The sequence below is a fragment of the Fistularia commersonii genome, chromosome 3, assembly GCF_037954325.1.
Source record: "Fistularia commersonii isolate RoL2024-O1a breed Wild chromosome 3, RoL_Fcom_v1.0, whole genome shotgun sequence".
NCBI lineage: Eukaryota > Metazoa > Chordata > Actinopteri > Syngnathiformes > Fistulariidae > Fistularia > Fistularia commersonii.
This window is the reverse complement of record NC_141286.1, coordinates 10,903,765-10,928,656: the sequence shown is the minus strand read 5'-3', so window position 1 is coordinate 10,928,656 and position 24,892 is coordinate 10,903,765. Positions and strand designations below refer to the sequence as shown.

Here is a 24,892-nt window from a genome sequence, read left to right as displayed (position 1 = left end):
GACACCTGACCAATGTTCAGCTCCAACAACAGGAGAGCTTTTCCACAGAAACCTCTTTTATTGTAAAAGTACAAATTGAACAAAACAAATCCACAATGTTGTAAGACAGAGTCTGGCTGAAGGACGGGGTCAGTTGGGTCCAAAGTAGTCCACCACACCGTGGCCTTTACGGCCATCGAAGAAGAAGAAGTTGCGGTGTGGAGCGTCTCTTTGGGAGAGGGCCTGCAGAAGGACAATGGAGCAGATCAGGAAGATTGACCGGCTCAGAGGGTTTAGGAGCCAATGACAGCGGACTAATAGGAGAAAGAGTTAGGGTTTAACCTGGAAGGGTCGGCTGTCATTCAACCATTCATTCACAGCTACGGGCAATTTAGAGTCTTCAATGGACCTGCTGGTTGTTTCTGGACTGAGGGTGGCGAACCCGAGGGGGGGGCTGTATATTGTCATGACAACACTTAGAACCCAGAGCTGCATGCCACTGCGCTCAGAATGCTCACCTTGACTACTTCCTGTCCCAAGACTCCACCCACCACAGCGCATACCGGAGACATCTCGGCAAAGCAGAAGCTGCAGACATGCAGAAGGTGATGAAGGGCTGACCCCTCCAGGAGAAGGACGGCCAAAAACATCATGTTAGAGGAGGCCAAAGCTCCTAAAGGCCCTCACCTGATGAAGTCCTCGCTCAGGAGGTCGCCACTCACGGCCAGGCTCTCCAGGATGTCGTCACGGATCTGTCTCAGCAGCTGGCTGTCCTCAGCAAAGGCCTGGGGGTCAGGGTCGCGCCCTTTGTCCATGCGGAACTTCAGCAGGACTGCGCGGGAGGGGGACAGGGAAATGTGGGTGACGGTCCCACGACGGGTCTCTTATTTTACCTTCCTCGGAGCGTCAGCTTTCACAGAAAACCATTTTCCTATGGCCCCGGGATACAAAATAGTGTGTGTGTGTGTGTGTGTGTGTGTGTGTGTATAACCTATAACTGTTTCATCACACACCCCACTAACGCAGCCACAGCCACCACATTGCTATTCTCAAAACCGTGAATACAGTGCTCAGGCTTTGCCCACAGTCTTCCTGCGGATCCATTAACCCAGGAAGTTCGCCCACAGCACCTTTCCAGAGTACACACACATGCACGCATGCTCACACACAACCTGCTGCTGCAGTCACTGCGCCTCAGTTTCATAACCTGGTGTAATAATGTGCACGCACACATGGAACAGTGATAGCATCTCCAAGGGCGTGTGTATGTACATGTGTATGTGAAGACCAAAATGATCAATGCTGATCATGAGCTTCTGAGGTTGTGCTGGGTGTTGACATCTAAAGGTTAAATCACGCACAGACCCACAGCTGTCTCCAAATATAGACATATAGCAGAAAATAGTTCAGCACTTCCTGTGTATGTGCATGTGTCACTGGATTCAAAGCTCTGGGGACACTGTTTCCACCCACAGCCAGGAGGTATGTGTGTATGAAGTCCAATTCTGCTTCCTCTCAGTGAGATATTGAAGATCCACTGGGTCCTAATTCCTGAAAAGCCTTATTGTAACATGTGGACCTATTTCATTTTTCCACTCCAACTCCTTCAGCTCTAATTGGGTGTGTTTGGGCGCGGGGGGTGGGTTAATTGCTAATAAGGAGGCCAATCCCGAAGAACCATGTGACTCCTGGACACGGCCAGGAGGTTCACAAGGTTCACACCTGTGAGAGCAGTGATCTGAGGGAGGGTTTGAACAGCCGTTGGCTGATAGACACCGCCTCCTTTATCAGGGTCAGCTGATACTCCACCCCTTTAAATCACGGTGACCAGTGAATGACCCTCCCCCTCAGCTATGTACCGTTCTCTGCATCTCTCTTAAAATGCTAACCATATTATGGGATGTATCGCCCGACTCGGTTTCAGTTCTTCCTGTGATTGAAAGGTCACTGGTCAATCGGATTCTAGGTCATTCCGCACCCACAGCTGACCTCTGGCCCCCCAAGAAGCACACTAGGGCCTGGCTGGGATCCTCCCAGGCAGCACAGAGGGTGCTCGCGGGGGGACACTCAGCCTGAGAACCTGTGCCAAACACCAATTTCCTGGCGACTTCCTGTTGTTGTGCACCCGTCCGTGTCAGGCGGCGTAGGTGTTCTGTTTCTACGCTGGGTTTCACATGACCGGCCATGGACGGCCAGCCTGCAATGGAAAGTAAGCTGGTTGGTGACAATGGTGTTGAGGACGGACAACCGCAGCTTTATGAGACCCTAAATAACACCAAAACGGGAAGGAGGTGTTCTCATGTGGCTGAGGGGGCAAGGGTGCCTCAGGGTTGGCAGGGCCCCCTGGCCCACATGCAGTTTGCATCTTCTTGTTTTGAGAGTATTGGTCTCTCCAGGGTTCCCACACAGTCTCAGTTTCCACTTTATGTACCCTTTGAATAATGACCCCTCTAGATTTGTTCACGACCTTTAGTCGATGCTGTCTGTGGAAACTGTCTGCATCCAAAAAAAACAAGAACATCAGCAGATCTCCGGTGCCCACTGCCCCGTAGGCCAATGCTAGCCTGAATAACATGGGTTCCACAGGCTCCAGTACAGTGCTGTGAAGCAGCTAAAAGATTCTCATTAATGTAGGCAAGCCTGAAGTACCTTGCAGCAGAAAGTAGTCAACCGGCGTCCTCTTCAGAGTGGCACGGCGCTTCTCGCTGGTCCAGTCCACCTCCAGGGCCTCCTTCAGCGAGCAAAAGCTGGACGTCTGTAGGGTCCACACATCAAACCACAGGAGGTGTTACCAGAGGGACCACCAGGGCACCCGACACCCCCTGCTTTGGGAACATAAACAAACAGCAAGTGGAAAGGATCTTCCATTTGAAGACTTCCATCCTGCCTTTAGGTCTCTTTCACCGCTAAGGCTACGAGAGACCTTGGAGTCTACAAACCTTCTTCACCATGGTGGTCTCGCTGGTGTCCACTTTGGCCCTCTTTGGTTCAGGGCCGTCATTGGGCTCAGCAGGCGGCTTCACCACTTTGGGCTTTTCCCTGGAGACAAAGCAAGAGAGGTTTAAGAAGAAACCAGTGACTGAAGACAAACGACCTCTCAGAGCTCCCATGACCATCACATGACTTCTGCGGGTTTTTTTTAATTTGGAAGAATTTGTGGGAGCCAATCACAAGCCTGGCTTCTCCAGGTTCCACCTTTGACCTTTGGGAGACCTGAGCCTGTTCTTAGAGGTGGTGCAGCTTCTCCAGCGGGGTCTCTGCTGGAGAAGGATGGAACTGCAACTGCCATGCTGAGAACATCTGGTCCGAGTTGAGGAACTCACTCCACGAAGCTGTGCTCTGGGCCCAGGTTGCAGAACATGTAGCCATAGTAACCGTAGACATCACCGCAGAAGACCTTGATGTTGCGCGGCGAGCAGAGCTGGTCCAAGCGGAGCATCAGGTCACGGGGGCAGCCAGTCAAACACACCTGGGGGGGACATGGCGGTGGGTTCAATTTACAGATAGGCTGCTCTCGTCTGATAGTTCCTCAGCGGCAGCTAAACTCAAGGTTAGTGTTCAAGCCAAGAACAGTGGCCCGCTTATTTTCAAGGTAAGGTTTATTTTGATGGACGGGGTTGCGTTGCCTTAGCAGCCCATTCTATTTAAAAACAACATGCTTTTATTTTAGCTAAAGATAAACATCTTAGAGGGCGGTCAACTCCGATTGCTGTGATTCTTTTCTGGACCAGACCAAGAAGATCACGGCACCTTCGGACCTTCTGTTGATTTCAGTGAATCCTTAAGGAGCCTGCTGACAATGTCAGAGGAGGCCTTGGGCTCATCTGTAGCTGTGGCCGATCAGCCGATGGACAGGCCGCGGCCACCACGGAGGCTTGTAAACAAGGGCGGTGTGCAGAACAACCAGCCCTATCAGGCCTGACACGCACCGCTTGAAGATAACAAGAGGAAAAGAGGACAAGAAGTATCCATGAGATGACAGGCCTGGACTGTTTATGGTCCTAGCAGGGTGGAGGCTCACTATCTCTGCAGCGCTGGCTCTCCTCCTCCCTTGCCAACACCACATGTAAACAGCTTCCACTAGGGGGCGTCACCACCACCGATCTTCAGAAGCAGTACATCTGCAATAACATACCTATTGTTTTAGGGTTTTTGCTACCTCTCTGACTTCATCGTGGGGAGCAAAATGAGAATTTCACTGTGCAAGGAAACTCGTTTTTGGACAACATGTGACAATAGACACCCTGAATTTGGTGCTCCTGCAGACATGAAATTACAAAAAGGGTGGTGAGGCGAGGTCTGTCTTGTACCTCTTTTTGCTCTCTTATACCTCAATAACAAAACCACAGGAAAGGCTGCAAATCATGGCAGCGCCAGAAGCAAGTGTAAATTTACCCAAACACACACATTTGAAGGACCAGTGGAAATGTAGGACTGTGACCTGGTTGTGTCTGTGTATTGTTACTGTATTTTCACGACTATAAGGCACACATAAAAGTCTTAGATTTTCCTCAAAATGTGCAACGCGCCCTAAAGCACAGCACGCCCTCTGTGTGTTGTTGTTGTAAGGCAGACGTAGTAGAGAACACCATGAAAACGTTAAAGGGGGAAGTGTGGGCGTTCATTGTATATGAAAAGACCAGGTATGTGCGTTATGCAGAACATTGTTGTTTTAAAAACTCTGAAAAAACTTTGACGACAAACACATCCAGCCCAGCCATATCACTAACATGGACAAGGTGCCGCTTACTTTCGTCATCCCAGTGGGTCAAACTGCGGAGAGGAAGGGGACCGGCACGGTGGCGATATACCCCGTTGTGCATATGCACAACGGGGTATGAAAAGTCTTCTTGGAGACCACAGTTTAACTAAGATCGGAAGGCAACGCAGGGGCCACAATTTGCCAATGGATTGTAGATGGGCTAACGTGTCTGCTGGCACTTGCGTTCGAGCTTTCGCAAAAGCTGGCATCATTTCCGAGGAGCTGCACAGTACAGAAAGTGACTCTTACAGTGAAGAAAGTAAACCCGGCATGCTTGATGGAGATTAAGTACAGCTGTTCAAATCAGAAACAGAGGATGAGGACTTCAATGGGTTTGATTGATGACGATTACCAATAAAAAATGTGAATACCAAACTCAGTTTTGCTCCTGCTCTACTTTTAAATACACACAATTTTATGCTTGGGTGTGCGTGTTGTTGTTGTAAGGCGGACGTAGTAGAGGACACCATGAGAACGTTAAAGGGGGAAGTGTGGCCGTGGATTGTATATAAAACCCGTGCCCTAAAATCAGGTGCACCTTATGTATGTGTTAAATACAATAATGGCACACATAACTGAGACTGCGCCTTTTAGTACGTTGCGCCTTATGGTTGTGAAAATACGGTAAAAGTCGCGCTTTCAGTGAAGACATAACTATATAGTATACGGTCATGTGTTTACTGAGGCAATGAGAAGAAAAGTTGAGCATCTTTTCTGCTTCACAGTGCCCCCTGCTGGTACTTAGTCATAAATGCAGTTTAAAGTGAGGGTCAGGTCTCTGCCTTCATCTGAGTTCTCTGCATCTTTAAATCCTGGCCAAGAAGCGTGTGTATGTGTGTGTGTGTATGTCTCAGAGTCCTAGCTCCCACTCACCGCATCGAACTGCAGGAAGTAGTCGTCAGGTTTGTCTTCTATGCGGTTCATGTCGGCGTGCACCTCCACCATCGGGTTGAGGTTCTGCGCCCGCTCCTGCGAGGCCTTGGCCCGGTTCTGGCCCTGGGCAGTCACCGGAACCAGGAACTGAGCTCGACATGATTCCTCCGTCACCTGATGGAGGCACAGACAGAGAATGAGGAGTCCTTTCTGCAGGTGTGTCTGCTTTGGGGTCGTCCTACAACATGTCTGTCTCTCAGGCTCACTGCTCAACTCCTCCATGAGGAGCCCTTTCAAGATGGGCTTTTAGAAACATGGAACACAAATTTGACATCTATGAGCTTCGGAGATCCGATAATAAACATCTGATATTTGTGTTTTCATCCATTGAGAAGTTATTTCAGTCTTCTCAAGATAATCAAATGGAAGCTTACATAGGCCTCCTGATGGGAAGTCAGTGGTCAGGGCTAACAAGCATGTTTCTTACTCACGGCGAAGTTAAAAAACAACACAGATTAGAATTTAAAATGAAGTCTGGTGTGATAAATAAATAAAAGGAAATAAAAATACAGTGTTTGCTAATTTGCCAACTCTCTACTCAGCAAATTTGTGTGACTGAATTCAGCATTCTGGAAAAAGAAAAAAACATGTGAAGATCAGAAAGCATAACTTTCACATCCTCCAGAATTAATAATGGCCAGCAAATTAGCTGGATCATCCCTATGCCAAATATACAACAAAAAGTATGTGAAAATCAGCAACAAAATAAGCAAAAGTCTTCAACAATCAATGACTTGGTAGCAGTGCTTTCCATAGAAACAGCAATGAATGAAATAAAATTATTATTAAACATTTTATTTTTTACCACACATTTTACTACATAAAATATAGTCTGAATTAAAAAAAAAATCAGCAAGAGCGGGAACCCTAACATGAAAAATAAGCAAGAAACGAAGTGCAACGCGAGAAAGAATAAGAAGGTGATAAATGAATCATTATAATTATAGCATTAATACATACACATTGTTTACATGCAGGTGAACGTGTCCACGGTTAAGATCTCGTTTACCTGCTCATGGTCCAGCAGGGTGAGAGTTTTCACACCGGCCAGGATCAAGTTTTTGGCCACCTCGGCCCCCAAACCACCTAAACCTGCCAGGAGCACCCGGGACCCCCGTAGTCTTGGAGGGGGAGAGGGAGGGGGGCGATTAATTGATACACTTAGAAAAAACAACGCATGAAGATCATCAGACCATTCTTTTGTGAATCCTGTGCATGCATTAGCTTGTGTTCACTGTTTGCTGTTCACTCCTTATTATGACTTTTTAACAGGATGTAGCAGTGCAGCGGGGAAGGACTCAAATACAACGGGCGCCGCAGCGTTAGCATGAGATGCTAACTGACCTCTTCTGGGCATCCAAGCCCCACAGCCGGATCTGCCGGTCGTACTGGGCCGCCTCCTCCTCACTGATGACCGGGTCCTCCTTCTCGATCATATCGACCACTCCAGGCGACCAAGACGACGGGGAGAACGGCGGGAAAGTGCACGTTTGGTCGGCCACAGCGGCACTTTTTTTTTTTTTTCAAACAACACTACAGCCCCGCTGAGCGGCGCGGTGACATCATCACCCCACGTCGCTCAGTGGGGTGATTATGTCATCACCAGAGGCCGGAAATGATTTGTTTGTTTTATTTATTTTGTTTATATTTGCATTTAAGTAACTTTTTGATCAATATCACCCACTAATGTGAATATTTACGCGGATGTAGACAGTCTGAATGCTTAATCGCCACTTCTGCTTTTGAATAGTTTTTCTCAGTAATTGTACACAAATATAGTAGAAAATGTGTTGTGGAATGATGACATGGCGGTTGTTTCATCGTTTGAAATTACTTTATTGGCGCCGAGAAATACCTCGGAGGGTTTTTCTTATTCCGTGTATTTGCTTAACAAATATCTCCGGACTCCGGCAAAGCTCTGGGGGAGCAGGGAAAACTTTTCCCTGCGTTTAGACTTTCACAAACATGCCGCCTGAGGGGAAAAAAATGGAATTGCACCCAACTGCATTGGGCCAGTGGAGCCTCCTGCCGGGGCCCCATGTTGCCTTCCTTACTTTGTCTCCAACTAGCATTAACTGACAGATTAAGAGTAGTTTCACTCATTCAGAAGCCCCTTATGCGGAATAGGTCTGCTAGTTAGAAAAAATGATCTTATGGATCATATTGGGATTTTTCTCATTTTGGGAATGTTCTGGTTATTCTCAAGTCAACTGTTAATTTTCTGTTCGGGGAAAAATAAAAATTGCCGCATTGATTTTTTTTTGTCAATTATTTTGAACAATTGAAACCGTATCAATTTAATGTATTCATTTTAGGACATGAGCAGAGATTCATGAGCTTAGATTTGTGCTTATGCTGGAGGAAAGAAACCATACAATCATCAATAAAACACCTGGCGGATTATACAAGTCACTTTGGGATTGAAGCATTTTAATGATTATGATTTTTTAACAGATGGATTGAATCATTTTATTTAAGAGACTCTTTGACCAATGGGAACTGAGGCCATGCCGTTGAAATGTTCAAAATGAATATGCAATCCATTTCAGTGAATAATTATATTTTTACTTACAGACTCGACGGGGAAGATGAACAATACAAATAGCAGAAGAGTGAACCAGCGTTGTGTTATTCAAGTTTCAAAAAACAATTTTAAGAAAAGACGCTAAAAAATCACTGGTGTGTTTTTGCCTGAGTCTCACATGCAGGATCTAACAGGCGACCAAGATGTGCAAATGTGGAAACTATAGCGGCCATTTTAATCCATCAGTCAGGATTATTTTGAAGCCAGTGATTTCAGATCTAACACGGTAGATACGAAAGAGTTGTTTTCTCGGCTGCAGGAAACCGCCAGCGTGCCTGCGAGTCAACGGGCACGGCATATTTTACCCTTCGCCCGCAGTCGGCAATTTCCGTGACACAGGGCCAAGGAGCCCTCCGCCGTGACGTCACCATCGGAGAATCCCGCCCCGTTTGACTTTGGAGAAGACGATCGGCCATTTTAAGTTTATCAGTCGTCATTTCACATCGCTTCAGTAGGACGGAGAACGTCAGGACTCAATTTCATCATATTTACCTTACAACTGTATTTGGAGAATTGCCTACTATGAACTGAAACTGCCTAAAACCAAACAACCAGTAGATACTAGTGAAGTGACGCATAAGCCAGTAGATTTCCAGTATCGAGTGTTAATTTTTCGCACCTCAATGTAGCTTACGGTCAGAGGAAATGGCTGTGGAAAGCATGACTGTCCATCCAAACTCCCCAACTACCAACCACGAACACAACAGTCTCCTGACTGACGAAAGGTCGAGTAATTCTACAATCATATTTAAATGACATTTATTTATTTGTCCTGTGCTTTTACACAAAAGCCCGGGATGTTTTTCTTTTTTTTCTGTCAGAGGGACTAAACCTGCCTTTTCTGGAAAACGAGTACAGAGGTAACGAACGCCATGTTGACACGACAAACGCCAACTGGGAGGCGAAATAGCACCTGGGATAACATTTTTGTCCCTTTATTTTTATTTATCTAAACCACGCAACGATCAGTCGACTCAAGCGAACTTGTCTGAAGACAAAAGACGAGGTCGAAACTGCTGCTCAAACACACTTCACCGCCAGCCAAAGTTAGCCACCTGAGCGAATATAAAGCATCGGTTAACTCCTCGCCCACTGTCCGGCCCGGCTCGCCGACTGAGTGGTGCTCTAAAACACAACTATCCGTGTTTTTTAGAGACCCAAATACCGTCCCGACAACAGCTGGGAGAATCCAAATGACCGTCTTAACGCTATCGGAATGCCTACTCTACGGCTAACCTAGCAACTTTAGCCTCCTTGCTAGCTGAAGTTGTCGAGAGAGTTAAGCTAATTGCTAATAGTAGCATACATTTATTTTATAAAAATCGACCCTGACGGTCGCGATGCAAGATACCCGTCGGTGTCTTAACGACGTTATAATTCGTTAACCGGACGGTGGTGGGGTTTTAAACGGTAATTCTCATGTTTTTTTTTCGCTCGGTCGATAAACAGTGCTAAGCGCTGCGTCGCCGTATCCTCCACTACGCACTTGAAAAGTTTTACTCGGTGTGTATTCTCATATCAGGCGCTAGCCTGAGCCCTTTCCACTCATCGTGAAGCCGCTATTCTAAGTATAATAAGCCAAAGCTTTATTTAAAATAACACGTTAAATCGATTCATGCCTAATCAGCACCCTTCACCCTAAACCAAATAGTGCTACGTATTTGCCATGGATGTTTGTGTAACATGTCCCTTTTGTTCACAGTCGTTCCCCCACTGACTCGTCCAAAACATCACAAAAATCCTCCACTAATGTGGAAAACGTCTGCAAAGCATCCCAGAGATTTAAAGTAAAACACAAGATTTTTTTTTTTCCTACAGTCCCCAGTTGGCAAAATTTGTCTGATGGTGCTTAGTTGGTCCCATTTACAAGTCCCCCAAACCCCACTAGTGTCTCAAATGTCAGGGGGGAAACTTTTCCAATGGTTTTGAGTGCAAAACACGAAGAAAACCCATCACAGTAAGTACCCCAGCCCCCCCCCCCCCTTCAGTCCTGGCCCTTGATTAATAGTAGTGGTCCAAGTTCTGGACTCTGGTGTCTGAGCTCATGATGAATCCCTCATCTGCTCACCCAACAGGGAGGGGAGTTATGTTGTGCTCTGTTGACCCTGCAGAACTTTCTGCAGTTGTCCTCCTGTATTCAAGGGACAAAAACACTGCTCGATGGTTGCCCCCATACTGGTCAACTTTAGGGTGCTACTTGTTGATATGTTTGATAAAATGATGACCTCGTACTTTTTGCTACAGGGGTTCATCAAGTCCCCTGCTGGTGGTCCCACCCTTGAGACAGTGTGTGTGTTTTAACATACCTCTATTAATATTTACCTGATCTGCTAAGTGCTGAGCGGTAGAGAAGTCCCATCGCTACGACTGAAATGGAGAACTTTTCAGCAGTTTTGGCATAGTGTTTGCAACAGGTGATGTGTGTATACTATCTCAGCAGGTCAGGGAGCCCATGAGTTTGTGCTTCGAGACTCAGCCACTCCCTTGTTGTCAGAAGCTGGCTTCTGTTATTCTGGCATGGGACTGCAGAGCCTTCCACTGCGACCATGACAGTTTTCCTCACAACGTGTGTGTCCTGCCATGCTCAGGCATACTTTGACACACAGGCAAGCTTTACTGCATTTGCCAGCAGTGATACAGAGTTTTTACCATCTAAGTTTGTGATGTTTGTAAAAAGACCAGCTGCCAAGGTAAAGCAGAAAAGCCCAAAAGAGTTGCAAAGTGTTCAGGCCAGGAGAACAAAGAACTGTTTTGGAAATTTGCAGACACTGTGTGTCAGGGCTGTTGTCATTTGATATGTTTGCTGTAGAGCTACTTTTAGCCATTAAGCATCCGCACAGTTTCAGTGCAAGCCTATTTTTATTTTGTTGTGCCTAGAATGACAGAAGAGGCAGGGTGGAGTTTACAGATTAAGGTAGAATGTACCTGTCCTGCCCCCCAGGGGACCAGCTTGGTGTAAACTAGAGTGTCAGTTCTTTTCCTCTGGTTTTGCCGTGGAAGGGTCTGCAGAGAGCATTGACTCCTTGAAATAACTAAAATAACTGCTACTGACATCTCACCTGCTTGTAGGAAAATGCACCGAGGACAAAATAAGGGTATTTTGGGTGCTTAATGAATCTTCGCTGACATGGACCTGTAAGGCAGAATATTGATTATTTCCCATGATGTCATTATTGATATGGATGGGGTCTCAATCATACAGTTTATACCTGGAAAAGAAAGTTCTGATAGTTCCTCAGGGGCGCAGGTTTTGCTTTGACGTTGTGAACTCGGTGCTCCGGCGAAATGAGCCGAGGACCAGGTCACCAGTCATCCATGGCAGCTGGAAACGTCTCTGAACCACAGGCCTTCACTGATCTGATCGTTCTGGTGAACAATGACGTTCTCGCAGATATGTCAACGGCCAGAGCACTTAATTTGGAAGCAGGTGGATGGCACCACTGTTCCAGCCGCTCTGCTTGCACACAGAAAAACTTTGCTATCGTCCTACTCAATGTCAGTATTTGTGCTCATGCAAAGGCACTCTGTTTAGCCTGATGGCAGTTCCATGGTTTAGCAGCTCCATGGACTATGAGGAGTAATTATACCACAAGATCAGTGAGATTTATTGATGCCCTGTAGATCTCAGTTTGTTGAGCCGTCGACACCAGATGTGTGTGTGAACATCAGGTAACCTGATGTTGGCGTGGCAGCAAAGGCCTTGCCTCTCTGTGTGGGTGCTGTCATGGAGGGGGGCGGCAGAGGATTCCCAGAGGTGAAATGAGAGTTCCCAAGGGGCTTGTTTTAGCCATAATTCTTTGCCAAGAGCTTAAATGCGAAGGTTTTTATAATTTATGTGTGTGCGCTTTAACTCCCTCCATCCCCACAAGTTTTTATTATTTCTACTTAGTAACTTGAAAATCACTCCTGTTTTCATTCGATGTTTCCGCTGGTGCGTATGTACATGACCTTTGACCTCATACCTTCAACCTGCACAGGGGAAATGAGCCCCTTTGTGAGAAGCCATGGCCCTGTGCCAGTACAGCTGTCTGGGCCACATGCACACCGGGAAAGACAACCCTGCCTTTCATTGCTGCCGAGCCAACATCAGCAGAGGTTTTGAAACCAAGCCAAGCATTTTGCTTTGAAGCATGGTAGCAGGTGTGGTTTTCACCCAGCTGGGTCCCTGAGACCTGGACGCTCCAGGAGAACACGGGGCTCCAAGCCCTGTCCCAGGAGTTCACTTCTTTAGCTTTTCTTGTCAAACGATCCCTCAAAGTTACCTTTGTCATGAAATATACTGGTGATTCCACCGTGTGCAGGTAAAGTCCCTCTTAGGAGAAGAATCCTCTGCTGCGTTTTTATTACGTGTCTTTTTAAAATAACCTGAGAGACATTTTGTGTTTCCTGTTAAAAAAATAACCAACATGGGTTCTCCGTGCACACAGGCCAGAGGATGGAGAGCTGGAGGAGGGTGAGCTGGAAGACGATGGCGCAGACATGGAGGAAGGGCCAGGGGGAGGGGTTCCTGGCGCAGGGGGCGGCGGAGGTGAGGACATGGGTGGAGGAGGTGAGGTGCCGGGAGACGGGCCTGGGGAGCGGCCGCGGAGGAGCAGGGAGCGCCACGCCAGCAGCGACTCGGACGACGACAGGTCCCATCGCCGCAAGAGGAAGAGGAAGAAAGAGAAGGATCGCGAGCGGGAGAAGAGGAGGTCCAAGAAGAAACGCAAATCCAAACACAAAGTAAGAGGGATAGACTGCCTGCTTATGCTGGTCCAGAATGATTAGAAGATGGTGTGGGTGATGGAGGTCAGTGAAGGTTCTTCATGACACGCGTCTTTCTCTTTGTGCCAGCGTCACGCATCTTCCGATGACGACCACTCGGACTTCAGTGACGACTCCGACTACTCTCCCAGTGAGAAGAGGAAGTACAGAGAGTACAGTCCACAGTACCCCCCCACTGTAAGTACTCCACTGCCTACCTAGTACAGTAGATCTTTGACTTATGAGTGCATCCACTTGGATTTCCTCGATCCAAGGTGTCACTCATTGGATCATTTGCTTTGTGATCAGAGCCCAGATCTTAGTTAGGAACGAGCGGGATGAGCATTTGACACCATTGTGTCTGCCGTTGTCCATAAAGTGGTGTTTAAAGACAGTGGGACACCCTGCCGCTAGCTAGCATGGAGTGAATCATGTAAAAACACAAGTGAGGTGTGCGTGGTGTGGAGTCGTTCGTGAAGAGATGGAAAAGTTGCTTTAGGTGAGATATGGTGGTGGAGGGCATCATCTGAGAAAGCGGGAGAAGTTTACGGGGATTTAGTCCCGCGAATGGCAGGAATGTGGATAGACGAGGTGTCTGAAGAGATGTTCAAAGCTGGTTGAGATTGATTTTAGAAAGAGCAGCGGCTTCACTCCGTCCATAAATGGAGTTTAGACATAAAGTAGCAATAAGTGTGTAACCGGTGAGTTAAGGATAGAGGAACAAATGAAAACCTCATCCACCACCATGAGTATCTTCGTACAATCTTTATGAATTGGTATCTTTTTATACATTATTTATAAAGTACATTTATTGAATTTAAAAACACTTAACAAAACAAATTAGTAGTGTTTTAATTCATTTCAACGGGGAAATTTATTTTGACATACGAGCAGATTGAGTTACCAGCTCAGTCACAGAACCAATGTAATTCTTAAGTCAAAAATGGCACTGTCCACCCTTTAACTCCATCTGTCTCTGCCCAAAGTCCCACGGAGGGTATGGCGGCTCAAAGAAGCCAAGCTACATGAAGATGGACAAGCAGAGCTATGGGGGCTATGACGACTACGAGGATGAAAACTACGAAGGGGAGGAGGAGGAGGACATGGTTGACGAAGATTACGACGACTTCACCAAGGAGCTCAACCAGTATCGCAAGGCCAAGGAGGGCGGAGGCGGCCGTGGAGGGCGAGGTGGGTCAGAACACCATCGTCAGATGAAAGTACTCAAATACTCATTTATTCTTTAGGACACTGAAGTTCATGTCCTGGGAGGGAGGGAAGGAGGAGGAATATTTCAAACCCTGATTCAGAGCACTGACAGAACAGTGTTTATCTGAAGGCCCATATAATTTCAAATTCCACAGATACAGGACTGTCTCAGAAAATTAGAATATTTTGATAAAGTTCTTTATCTTATGTAATGCAATTATGAAAGCAAAAAATGTCATACATTCTGGATTTATTACAAATCAACTGAAATATTGCAAGCCTTTTATTATTTTAATATAGGTGATTATGGCTTACATCTTAAGAAAACTCAAAAATCCTATCTTAAAATATTAGAATATCATGAAAAAGGTCATTTTTGTTTTTTTAATTGCATTACAGAAGATAAAGAGCTTTATCACAACATTCTAATTTTCTGAGACAGTCCTGTACGTCCGTCACACTGTATCCACACATCTTCTTCACCACAGGCGGCTCTTTCTTGGCCCAAACTGGACCCAGTCCAGGTCCGGGATTTAGGCAGTCGTTGAGAAACACTGATCGTGTTCTGTTGCATTATGGGATATGTTGCAGTTATTGTGCAGTTAGATCATCACTACCTCTTGTGAAACTGTAGAAAGATCTCTGACCTTTTCGTGACTTCAGTTTGCCAAGAGGACGGACATCTTGCTCTGTCGCTGAAGAGTTTGACTGCCCTCCTAAACCCACGTGCTGTAGACTTTAACGCTGCATCAGCTCACTTGCCATCTCCTTGACAGGGGGCAAAGGTCGCATGAAGAACATGAGGGGCCGCGGAGGAATGAGGGGAGGGAGGAGAGGACGAGGAGGTGGCGGCAGAGGGCGAGGGCGAGGTGGGAAGATGGGAGGCGACAACGACGATGGAGATGGATATGGAGAAGACATTGAGGTAGACAAAGCACAGTCAAACATCTGTTTGGTTCAATCCCAGCGAAACAAATCCTGAGCTCAGTGCACCAGCTGCTGTGAGTGTACCTGCAGCCGGCAGAATACTCCTGCCTGTGAAATACTTCTGGGCTGGGAAGTTGTTTCCTTTGAACTTGAGAAAGCAGCCCCTCTGGGCCGCATGTCCAGGCTGAGCTGTCGGATATTGCTGTTTGTTCAGATGAAATGAGACTGGAGAGCACCCGTTTCCACAACAACCGTTAACCTCCTTCCTCTGGGCATCGACAGGCCGGGGTGCACCGGACCGACCGCTCGTGTCTGTCCTCACAGTACGTGGATGACGACTACGACCACATGGGAGAGGACGACTACGACGATTACTCGAAGGAGCTGAGTCACTACAAGAAGTCCAAAGACCGAGGCAGAGGTGAGTCAGAGTTGCAACTCCTCCTTGTAGACGCTCACGTTCGGTGAGTCCCGCACGCTCTGCCACTCAGAAAGCTTTTCTTGAACTTGCACAGCAGGTGGGAAAGGCGGCCGTGGGAGAGGGAGGGGGAAAGGAGGCAGAGGCATGCTCCGAGGCAAGCTGAGGAACAGGGGGAGAGGCCGAGGAGACATGGGCAACGATGATGACCACCACGGAGACATGGACAATGGCGTAAGCTGTTTTTAAAAATGACAATCATATGTTGAATTTCTTTTCATCCATCCCTCTCGGAAGGACCCTGAACATGCATGGTGGTAAGGTTATGTCGGTGTTTTGCAGGACGGCGGGGGAGGTGACAGCGGTCCAGGCCTCGGAAGAAGGAACCACAATGACAAGCACCAGGACAAGAAAGGAAAGGCCATCTGCAAGTATTACATCGAGGGCAGGTGCACCTGGGTAAGATCACGTTTATTTTTGATGAATATTCTCGCTCACTCCCGGAAAGCAGAGGGAACCCCATGAACAACAAACGGCTTTTACGGTGCATCAACTTAGGCGTCTACTGTGTTAATGTGGCGGCTCAGTGGATTTTTTACTTTAAGGGGATGAGTGTTTGACATTTTGAGTAGCACATGCTAGGAATGCCAACAGACGAGCCATCGAAAGTGTCATTCGGTATACTGTATTTTGTAGGACCGTTGACTACTAATGTCCATTGCAGATATTGGTTTTGTTAATGAATAGGAGGAAATTTAAACTAGTGATAATGATTATGACGGGATAATTTCTTGGCGTCTGTGATGTCCGATGAACATTCTTTTTCTAAGTCAACATGTTCTTTTGGGTCAGATTTTAAAGAACATCTCACATCAGTTAGTAGTGAACAGGGTTCCTGTTACGATATTGGACCTCTTTTGTCTGGAATGGAACCACAACGTGGGTTTCCTCTCCGTTTCCAAACCTGGAGAAAGATCACTTAGCAGTGTCGCTCTGACAGCATTGTCCCCTCTCCCACCACCAGGGGGACCACTGCAACTTCAGCCACGACATCGAGTTGCCTAAGAAGAAGGAACTGTGCAAGTTCTACATCACAGGCTTCTGTGCTCGGGCCGACCACTGTCCCTACATGCATGATATCCTTCAGCGCTGTTCGAAAATGTCTGTGTTCCTTTTTAGGGACCAGCAGTTTGCCATCCTATGGATGTTCTTTGCTTTGTTCATGTCTGTTGTTCCTTGACTTTTGTCTTCACGTGAATTCCCTTGTAAGCTCTTTCACACCACAGGGAACTGTGTCAACGGTGAGGAGTGCATGTTCTCCCACGAGAGCCTCAATGATGACACCCAGGAGCTGCTCAACAAGGTTCTCATCCCCCGTTATGTGGTCTGAGATGGGTTCGGCTGGTTTTCTGGCAGACCCTCTCTGAGGTTTGTGTGTCTCTGTGCGACACATCGCTGATCAAATGGTGTGTGTGATCTCCTGTCCAGATGCTGGCTGAGGACGCAGAGGCTGGAGCAGAGGATGAGAAGGAGGTGGAGGAGCTGAAGAAGCAGGGGATCAACCCTCTCCCCAAACCCCCTCCTGGAGTGGGCCTCCTCCCCACCCCTCCGCGGCCTGTTCCCATTGACATCAATCCGGGGCCCGGGGACTTCGGGGGCCCCGGTCCTGGTGACTTTGGGGGTCCTCCTGGACCCAACCAAGGACCCATGGTCAACAATCTCCCTCCAAACTCCGGCCCTATTCCTGTGCCCCCTCCCTGCGTGGGCCCGCCCATCCACTGTCCTGAAGGAGGTCCGTTCCAGGGGGGGACCCCAAATCCCAGTGTCCCCCCTCCCCACATGGGCCCCCCTCCTGCGGGTGGCGCGGGGAGTTGTCCAGGGAAGAAGATCCCCTCACTGTTCGAGATCAAAGTCCAGCCAACAGGACAGCTTGCTCAGAAGCTGGCCGTCAGGTGAACATCTCCGGGACTTTCTCCTTTCACTGACTTCAGGTTGTGCCCCCTGTGAGCTTGTCTCATCTGTCCTTCTGACCTCCACCAGAACACAGACTCCAGCCGGAACCCAGCCCCAAGCTGCTGCCACCGGAGCCCCAGGGGGCTCGTCCCCACCCTGCTTCCCTTCCCCTGACATGCCAAGCATGGGGATGAACCAGGGGTCAGCCGGGATGGGGGGCTTTGGAGCCAGCGATGCTCAGCCAGCTGGGGGCACTATGAACACCTTCTTCAATCAGCAGGAGGGAATGGCTATGGAGGGAGTGGTGCAAGAAGGTGAGAATCCTGGACCCACCAAGTGTTTCTCTGAAGTTAACTCCTGGATCGAGTTCTGATCTGTGTGTGTGTGTGTCTGTCCCAGGAGACAGCTACCAGGGTTTCTCTGCTGTGGACCAGAGGGCGGGCGCCGGGAAGTTCAGTGGTCAGTCTGGTGGCGCGGAGGACAGCGCTAACGGTGTGACTGCTAACCAGGCAGGGGTCTCTGTCCCGGACTTCCTGCCCCCGGCGCAGCGCGTCCTGTTCATGAGGATCCAGCAGAAGCAGCAGGAGGAGGAGGAACGGGCTCGCAGGATGGCTGAGGGCGGGGGCGAGAAGATCAGAGAAACTGAAGGTAGTCCCGGCCTTTCTTCTGCTGGTTGTTCCTCTGTGGGGGTCCTCCACTGTGGCTCTGACACACACCTGAGCTCGTGGGCTTAAGATGTTAATGGCAGGATGGCCACCATGGCAACCGGCACTCCGATTACAATGGGTTCAGAAGGTAGGGGTGGCTGAAACTGCTCTGTGTGAAATTTAGGCGGAGGGTGAATAGGCCCAAATGTGTGGGTGAAACATCTACAGGTCCTTCTCAAAAAATTTGCATATTGTGTGTGAACTTTATCACAATATGCTAATTTTTTGAAGGACGTTTGCTCTGACCCCTTTGGGTCAGATTGGCTCCTGGCTGCGTGTCCTCTGTCTCAGCGGAAATGTCTGCTGTTCTCCTGATGTTCTGGCCTTTAGAACTCTGGCCGGCTGTTTTCGCTGACGGTCACTCCATGTGTATCCTTCCCAGGCGATTCAGGGAACTGGTACTCGAGCGAGGACGAGGACGGAGGTGGCAGCGTCACGTCCATCTTGAAGACCCTTCGTCAGCAGACCAAAGTTCCTCAAAAGTCGGACGGTCCCCCAAGTGACCCTCGTCTCCAGAAGGCCTCCCCTGCCACGCCTCCATCTCGCCCTGCGGACCCCCGCCTTGCCCGGGACCCGCGCCTGGCCCGGGCCGCCGAGTCCTCAGCTGACCTCCCCCTCTCCTTGGTTGCTCCGTCTTCGTCGGGGCCCCCCGCAGACCCTAGGTTAGCCCGGCTGGCAGCTGCCCCCAAAGCGGAGCCCCCGCTGATCTACAAGCCCCCGCCGCTCACGGCGCCTGCCGCTGAGGAGGAGGAGACAGAGCGGGTTCTACGGGACAAACCGGTGCCCATTCCTCTGGACCCCCTGATGGGAATGGCTCTAAGGGACCCTCGTTCGCAGCTGCAGCAGTTCAGCCATATCAAGAAGGACATTGTTCTCCACATGCCGGCTTTTGCTAAAGCCATCACCTGGTCTCCCGAGGACCTCCTCCCCCTCCCCGTCCCCAAGCAGGACCTCCTCCCCCTCCCACCAGGCATTCCCCCCGTTTCCTCCCAGGATCCCCGCCTGTCCCGAGCCCAACAGCAGCAGCAGCCCCCCCCTTCGGCCCCCCAGTCCTCCCAAGACCCCCTCGCCCCCCAGCCCTCCTCCTCCTCCTCTTCCTCTTCCTCCTCCTCCTCCTCCTCCTCTCCCCTCCCAGACTTTGAGTTTCTGTCTCGAATCTTGAACACGGTCAGGTCTAGTCCATCCCAGACCCCATCCCCTCCTCTGCCTACCCCTGCCCCCGCCATGCTACTGCTGGGCCAGTCCCCTCCTGCCCCCCCCACTGACAAGCCCGTTGACCCCCGCGTGGCCCGGAAGGGTCCCACGGATCCTCGTCTGCAGCCCCAGAAGTCATCGCTTAAGCCGCCGTCTGAGCTTGCCCCTCCTCCAGCCACCTCAACCCCACCTGCCCCCACCAGCTCCCCCCCTCACACCATTGCCCCCTACGACCCCAGACTGCTGTCCGCAGGCGGGGTGGGGCGGGGCGTGGGTCCTGGGGCAGCAGGTGGGGCCAGCGTGTTGAGCAGCATCAGCCTGTACGACCCACGGACTAACACCCCGAGCAGCCCCAGCTCAGGAGGGGGCTCCAACAACTCCCCCAATGCGGCTGGCAGCGAGTCCAAACCCAGCGACACTTCCACCACCTCCTCCTCCAAGTCCAAGTCCAAAGAGCCCCTATTTGTCCGCAAATCTGCACTGGACCAGCCGGAACCAGAGAAGAGCGTGGAGCAGGGCACCGATCGTTACAACAGCTACAACCGGCCCCGGCCAAAGCCGGTGCCCTCCCCCAACGCCCCGGCCCAGGGAGGGTCTGCCGGAGAAATGGCAGCTGGCGGGCAAGGGGTGCCCGTTGCAGCACCTGACGCACCGCCCACTGGTGTCCACAATTTGCCCGTGTCCCTGTTTGGCGTGGTGAAGCAGGCAGCCAAGCCGAGCGGTACCGGCAGTCCATTCGGGGGCAGTAGCCCAGCGCAGTCGGACCCGGCAGCGGCTGAGCAGGACAATGCCTCACTGAAAGACGTTTTCAAAGGCTTCGACCCCACGGCCTCGCCCTTCTGCCAGTAAGCCCGGAGAATGCTTTTAACGCTTTGGATTCTGCACAGATCATGAGAGAACTTTGGAGAGCAAAGACTCTTGGGTTCGGGGACGCGGGGAAAGATAGAGCTCTATTTTAAACAAACCTATTGATGTCTAAATATATGTATCCTCTTCATTCAGACGCCTGATAAAGACACCTATTCACCCAGCAGCAGAACCGCATCCATAGAGAACACCCATTTTAGCATCTCTGTCACCCCTTTTTACCCCCCGCCCTCATGTTATTGTAAGTCTGTCCTCAAGCTTTCCCTTAAATGCATCCTTTTGGTTTCTTTGTCAAGCCGGCTCCTCTCAGCAGCAGAAGAAGACGTGGGTAGATGTTTCTTAGAGAGCGAGCACCATCATTAATACTCTTTTTAGTATTTATTTTTGTACTTCTTTGCACTGTCAGTGTCCCCCCCCCTCTTCTAGAAGTACTTCTCTGTGACCTCCAGCACACACCATCTCCAGTGGGCTTCTTGGTTCTTCCCCCGCGGTCAGGAGGGCTGGCGGAGGCTCAGATCAGCCCCCAGCCGAGTCACAGACTGTTAACATGCCTGTAGATGCTGGCCTGCTGGGAGACGTGGCGATGTTTGCCACCTCCAAGAATCATGTTTAGGTTTTTTTCTCTGTGTTGGGAAAGTGTGACAATCAAGCGAGGGACAGAGCCAGAGAGCGCAGGGTCACGCCAGGGTGTGTGAAGATATTTTTTTATTTCTTTTTTTTTTTTTAATAGTTCCTCCTCCAGCCGAAGGGAAAGGTTCTGGTTCAGGGGGAAACCAGAGCAGGAACCTTTTCGTTTGCTTACAGCGTATGAAGGTCAACGTTAACATTTGAGCAGGGTTGGGTTCCTGTCTCCTGTCCGGCTTTGTACACTTGCTCCATGTTTTTGTGTCCTCCATCTCTTTCTCCTCCTCCTCTTCCTTCTCCTCCGTAATGTAAATCTGAACCACCATCTTGTCTCCAGAGGGGTTTTCTAACTGTACACTGTTAGGTGAGGTTGTCAAAGTATTTAAATAAAGTTGATAAAAGTTATCAACCAGTTGGAACCCAGGGCTCTGGATGCTTTTTGCTCTGCAGGTCGAACCCCCCCCCCCCCCCACACCATCACTGGCTCCCCCTGCTGGAGACCGAGAGCCAGGGGGAATTGGGACAGCTCCGTGAGCAGAGAACATAATTTTCCATTATCAATTACTCTGAATAAAGGTTTATTTTTTATATAAAGGTGAGAAAGCGTTTCTATTTTCATTTACAGGCTTCTGTGTGATGGGGGCAACAGATGTGATGAGGTTACGGTTGTGCCTCAGAACATCTGGAGAACTTCACCTCCACACCACCTATGTGTCTATTATGGGATGGAAACCCTTTTTTCCCCTCAAGGCTCCGTCACTGGAGACGATGATGTAACGCCCACATTGTGTTGATTTGGCTGGCTCCAACCGAAAGATGTTTTTTATTTTCTGCCCCCCCGCCCCTGTGTTTCCTGAATGCACAATGCACGAAGGTGCTATTTGGAGCACCACGGATGGGCGGATATTCCACTCAGCGTTGTCCTCCTCCCAACATATCGTTCCACTGACACATGACCTTTGACCTTCATTTAACTTTAGAAAGGAATCCAACTGTTTAGGTTTTTTTTTCCTTCTGCTTGCTGACAGGAGCTCTTTGGACACGTGAAGCACCGCCTGCTTCCCACGGCGTCCTGCGATCCCAGGGCTGACGCCCATCCTGCAGTGCTGGCTCCAGGAAGACGTGCCATTCATCCCCGGGCCTCAAAGGTTTCCTATTTCGGGTGAAGGCACGCACGCAGCAATGCCAGATCCTGCTGCACCAGAGGCAGACGGATGCGTTACTGGTGACATAACAGGATTGGTAAACACACACTTGTGCCCACCTCAGGACCAGGGGTCTTACTCTGTCCTACTGATCTGGGCCTCAAACCTTATCTGAGAGATTTTCCTTCATTTTCAAAAATAGTCCTCATCCTGCTCACCTGCTGAGCTGTTATCTCTGTTGGCCAAGGGCCTGGGTGGTCCTGTCCAGAGTGTGTGTGTGGGTGTGTTTGAACAGTAATCTTCTTAGCACCGTGAGGGAGAAGAGACCTGCAGCCCTGAGTAAATATAGAAGATCTGATCCTCTTAGAATTGACTCGGGCCGGAATTTCAAGATGGACCACTTTGGGTGCAGGTGTTGATAGACTGAGGAAATAACTGTCCTGGGGGCTCCCTGAGAAACTGGGCCCGTCCAGATCGGGCCAGAGATGGGGTCTGCAATGAGTTCATCTGCTCTGCACATGGAGTCATGGGTGGGGGCTCTGGAGTTCCAGACCGGCTGTCCCCCTGTCTGCCTGTCTGTCTGTCTACCAGTCTATCTGCCCATCTACCTATTTGTTAATTTGCTTGTCAGTCTGTCTTCCTGTCTTCATCAGCTTGTCTGGTCATCTGTATGTCCATCTGCCTGTCCATCCACCTCTGTGTCTCCTTGCTTTTTTTTGTCTTTCTGTCTTTCTCTCCACCTGCCTGCCTGTCTCAGCTCCTTCCTGTCTCAGTGATCCTCAGAATATCTGCTCCCTCTGGAGCTCCAACTCTTCCTCACTGATCACTGATGTAGCTGAAATTCAGTCCTGACCCCCCAACACACATGCACTCTCCATATTTGGGGGCTGACTCAACCCCACTCTGTCATCCTGCAGTACAGAGTAGGAACTTAATGTCCTACAGGAAAGCAGATACGGGTCCCTGAATGCCTCCCCGCTGGAAAGAGGCCAGAGGGGAGATCCCCCCCACCCCCAGGACAGATGGTCTGGAGTTACCTGACGCAGAGAGGACCCAGGTTGGAGAACATGGAGGGAACCTTGGTAGGAGAACATAGAAAACAGACTGTTTCCAGAGGACATTAGTAGGAAGGGTGGTCCGATCCAGGAGCTGACATAGTTCCCCCTGTAGATTCTTTCCATCTTCTCCTGTATGGGCGTTCTCCCCATGCTCTTCTTCCTGGGTTCTCCCCATGTTCTCCTCTCTGCTTGTTCTCCCCAGGTTTTCCGTCTACTTCCACCAGGCTGGTCTCTTTGTGAGCTCGGCTTGGCTCCAGACCTCCAGTGAGTGAATAGATGAGTCTCCTCCACACAGACCTCCTGAATGCTCCTCTGTGTCCACCATACATTGCAGAAGTCCTCCCTGACATCGTTCCACTATGGATTAATGTTTAATGTCCTGGACTTTGTCTTCAAAGCTGCTAACAGCAGTTAAAACCTGCAAGCGCCTGGCGGTGGGCCTGGAGGGGGAGAAGGTCCGGGGTCTTCATGTGTGTAGAACAGTGGTCGGGAACATATGGCTCGCGAGCAATATATGGCTCCTCCGGTGATGGCGCATGGCTATCATATAGCCAACTAGTTTATCCGCGTCAACCCTCATAACTGAAAAGATGGCGAAAAGAAAAAAAAGACAATGATTACCGTGCACCCCGGGCTGCGTGGACAGAGGAATTTGCATTTGGATCTACACTATGGCTTTTATGGCTCTCCCAGTCAAAAAGGTTCCCGACCCCTGGTGAAGAGGCTGAACTAGAGCTTCTTGGTGGCTCCTGTGGACTCCAGGCGGACCAGGGGAATGTCTTCAGTCACAGAGGACAATCAATTGAGGTTCATAGCCTCTGTGTGTGTGTGTGTGTGTGTGTGTGTGTGTAAGGTCTGACCCGGCACGTCACTCGGGGCAACCACAGATCCTCCTCCAACAGCAGCCATCTTGTTTGTTTTGCTTTTTGACCTGTTTTTGCATCGTCGTCTTCTCCTCCTCCTGCTCCTCGGATCTCCCCGCTGGTTGAGGGAACAATGGCATTCCTTCCGCTCCGGTCAAAGGGAACATTGCATTCCTGACTCCACTGCACTCCTTCCTTTTTTACACTTGTTTTCAAATCACAGGACAACAGCCTTCCTTGAGGCTGTAGATGGTTTCCCCATCCCAGAAGGCAGGGATGGAGACCAGGACCTAGACCAGGATTGAGACCAGGACCAGGACGGCAGCCCAGGAAGGAGGTCGTCAGAAGGGTCTCCCAGATTTATATAAACTACAACCGTAGCACCTGCTCCCCTCTCCTCTCAGGCAGACAGACAGCTTCTTCCCCTTCTTCCTTCAGCAGTCAGTCTGTCAGATGAAGGCTGAAGAGATGAGGACCAGACACTCCTGATGGACACCTTTCTGGTTCTTAAAGCATAACAGTCAGAACATTCTCCTTACAGCAAGAAGGCTCTGGATTATGATCCAGTGTTTAGATGGCTCAGGCTGCTGATTCTAGTTGGTAATGTCTATAGCTTGTGGTGCAATTAGTATTGCTTAGCTGACATTAGTGCCATAGAATCAGCCTCCCTTGGTTGGTGGATGGACCCTCTAGGTGGGGCTGAAGTCAAAACTAGCTGCATTCTCCCTCTCCGCTCTCTCCATGTTCTCCAACCTGGGTTCGCCCCAAGTTCTCCTGTATGGGTTTTTTCCATGTTCTCCTACCTAGGTTATCTCTGTATGTTCTCCCCACATTCTCCCCAGGTTCTCCATCTTCCTCCAAAGAATAGAATGCTACACAGGTGTACTTGACAGGGTGAATGTATAGTTTATGATTGACCCCTGATG

The 24,892-nt window shown here is 49.6% G+C and overlaps 2 protein-coding genes across 3 annotated transcripts; one reads left to right on the top strand and one right to left on the bottom strand.

The window, feature by feature from the left end:
- Positions 1-38: 38 nt before the first annotated feature.
- Positions 39-7,707, bottom strand: sae1 (SUMO1 activating enzyme subunit 1). Its single transcript, XM_086177345.1, has 9 exons — positions 7,019-7,707; positions 6,684-6,795; positions 5,615-5,788; positions 3,303-3,448; positions 2,919-3,018; positions 2,629-2,734; positions 667-811; positions 498-567; positions 39-222 (listed from the first exon to the last, which is right to left on the bottom strand). The coding sequence occupies exons 1-9, from the start codon at positions 7,108-7,110 to the stop codon at positions 130-132; spliced, it is 1,038 nt and encodes a 345-aa protein (XP_086033471.1). The 5' UTR covers positions 7,111-7,707; the 3' UTR covers positions 39-129.
- A 931-nt stretch (positions 7,708-8,638) lies between these two features.
- zc3h4 (zinc finger CCCH-type containing 4) lies at positions 8,639-21,319 on the top strand. 2 transcript variants are annotated; one of them, XM_086177332.1, is made up of 14 exons: positions 8,639-8,983; positions 12,686-12,980; positions 13,092-13,199; positions 13,988-14,192; positions 14,987-15,135; positions 15,420-15,558; positions 15,656-15,789; positions 15,898-16,014; positions 16,580-16,691; positions 16,809-16,918; positions 17,044-17,507; positions 17,596-17,822; positions 17,908-18,156; positions 18,598-21,319. In XM_086177332.1, exons 1-14 carry the CDS (start codon positions 8,904-8,906, stop codon positions 20,256-20,258), a joined length of 4,050 nt encoding a protein of 1,349 aa, XP_086033458.1. In that variant the 5' UTR covers positions 8,639-8,903; the 3' UTR covers positions 20,259-21,319. The 2 variants fall into 2 exon arrangements, with proteins under 2 accessions (XP_086033458.1, XP_086033451.1); XM_086177325.1 differs by having other exon boundaries at positions 15,653-15,789.
- The last annotated feature ends 3,573 nt before the right edge of the window (positions 21,320-24,892 follow it).

What these genes read in the sequence shown, in the direction of transcription:
- sae1 (XM_086177345.1), bottom strand. Translation starts at nt 7,110, where the DNA reads ATGATCGAGAAGGAGGACCCGGTCATCAGTGAGGAGGAGGCGGCCCAG. An exon ending in AGACCACCATGGTGAAGAAG is followed by an intron (nt 2,735 to 2,918) that starts GTTTGTAGACTC and finishes TGGACCCTACAG; the next exon opens with ACGTCCAGCTTTTGCTCGCT. An exon ending in TGGGACAGGAAGTAGTCAAG is followed by an intron (nt 223 to 497) that starts GTGAGCATTCTG and finishes GTCCTTCTGCAG; the next exon opens with GCCCTCTCCCAAAGAGACGC.
- zc3h4 (XM_086177325.1), top strand. Translation starts at nt 8,904, where the DNA reads ATGGCTGTGGAAAGCATGACTGTCCATCCAAACTCCCCAACTACCAAC. An exon ending in AGTCTCCTGACTGACGAAAG is followed by an intron (nt 8,984 to 12,685) that starts GTCGAGTAATTC and finishes CCGTGCACACAG; the next exon opens with GCCAGAGGATGGAGAGCTGG. An exon ending in TCGAGGGCAGGTGCACCTGG is followed by an intron (nt 16,015 to 16,579) that starts GTAAGATCACGT and finishes TCCCACCACCAG; the next exon opens with GGGGACCACTGCAACTTCAG.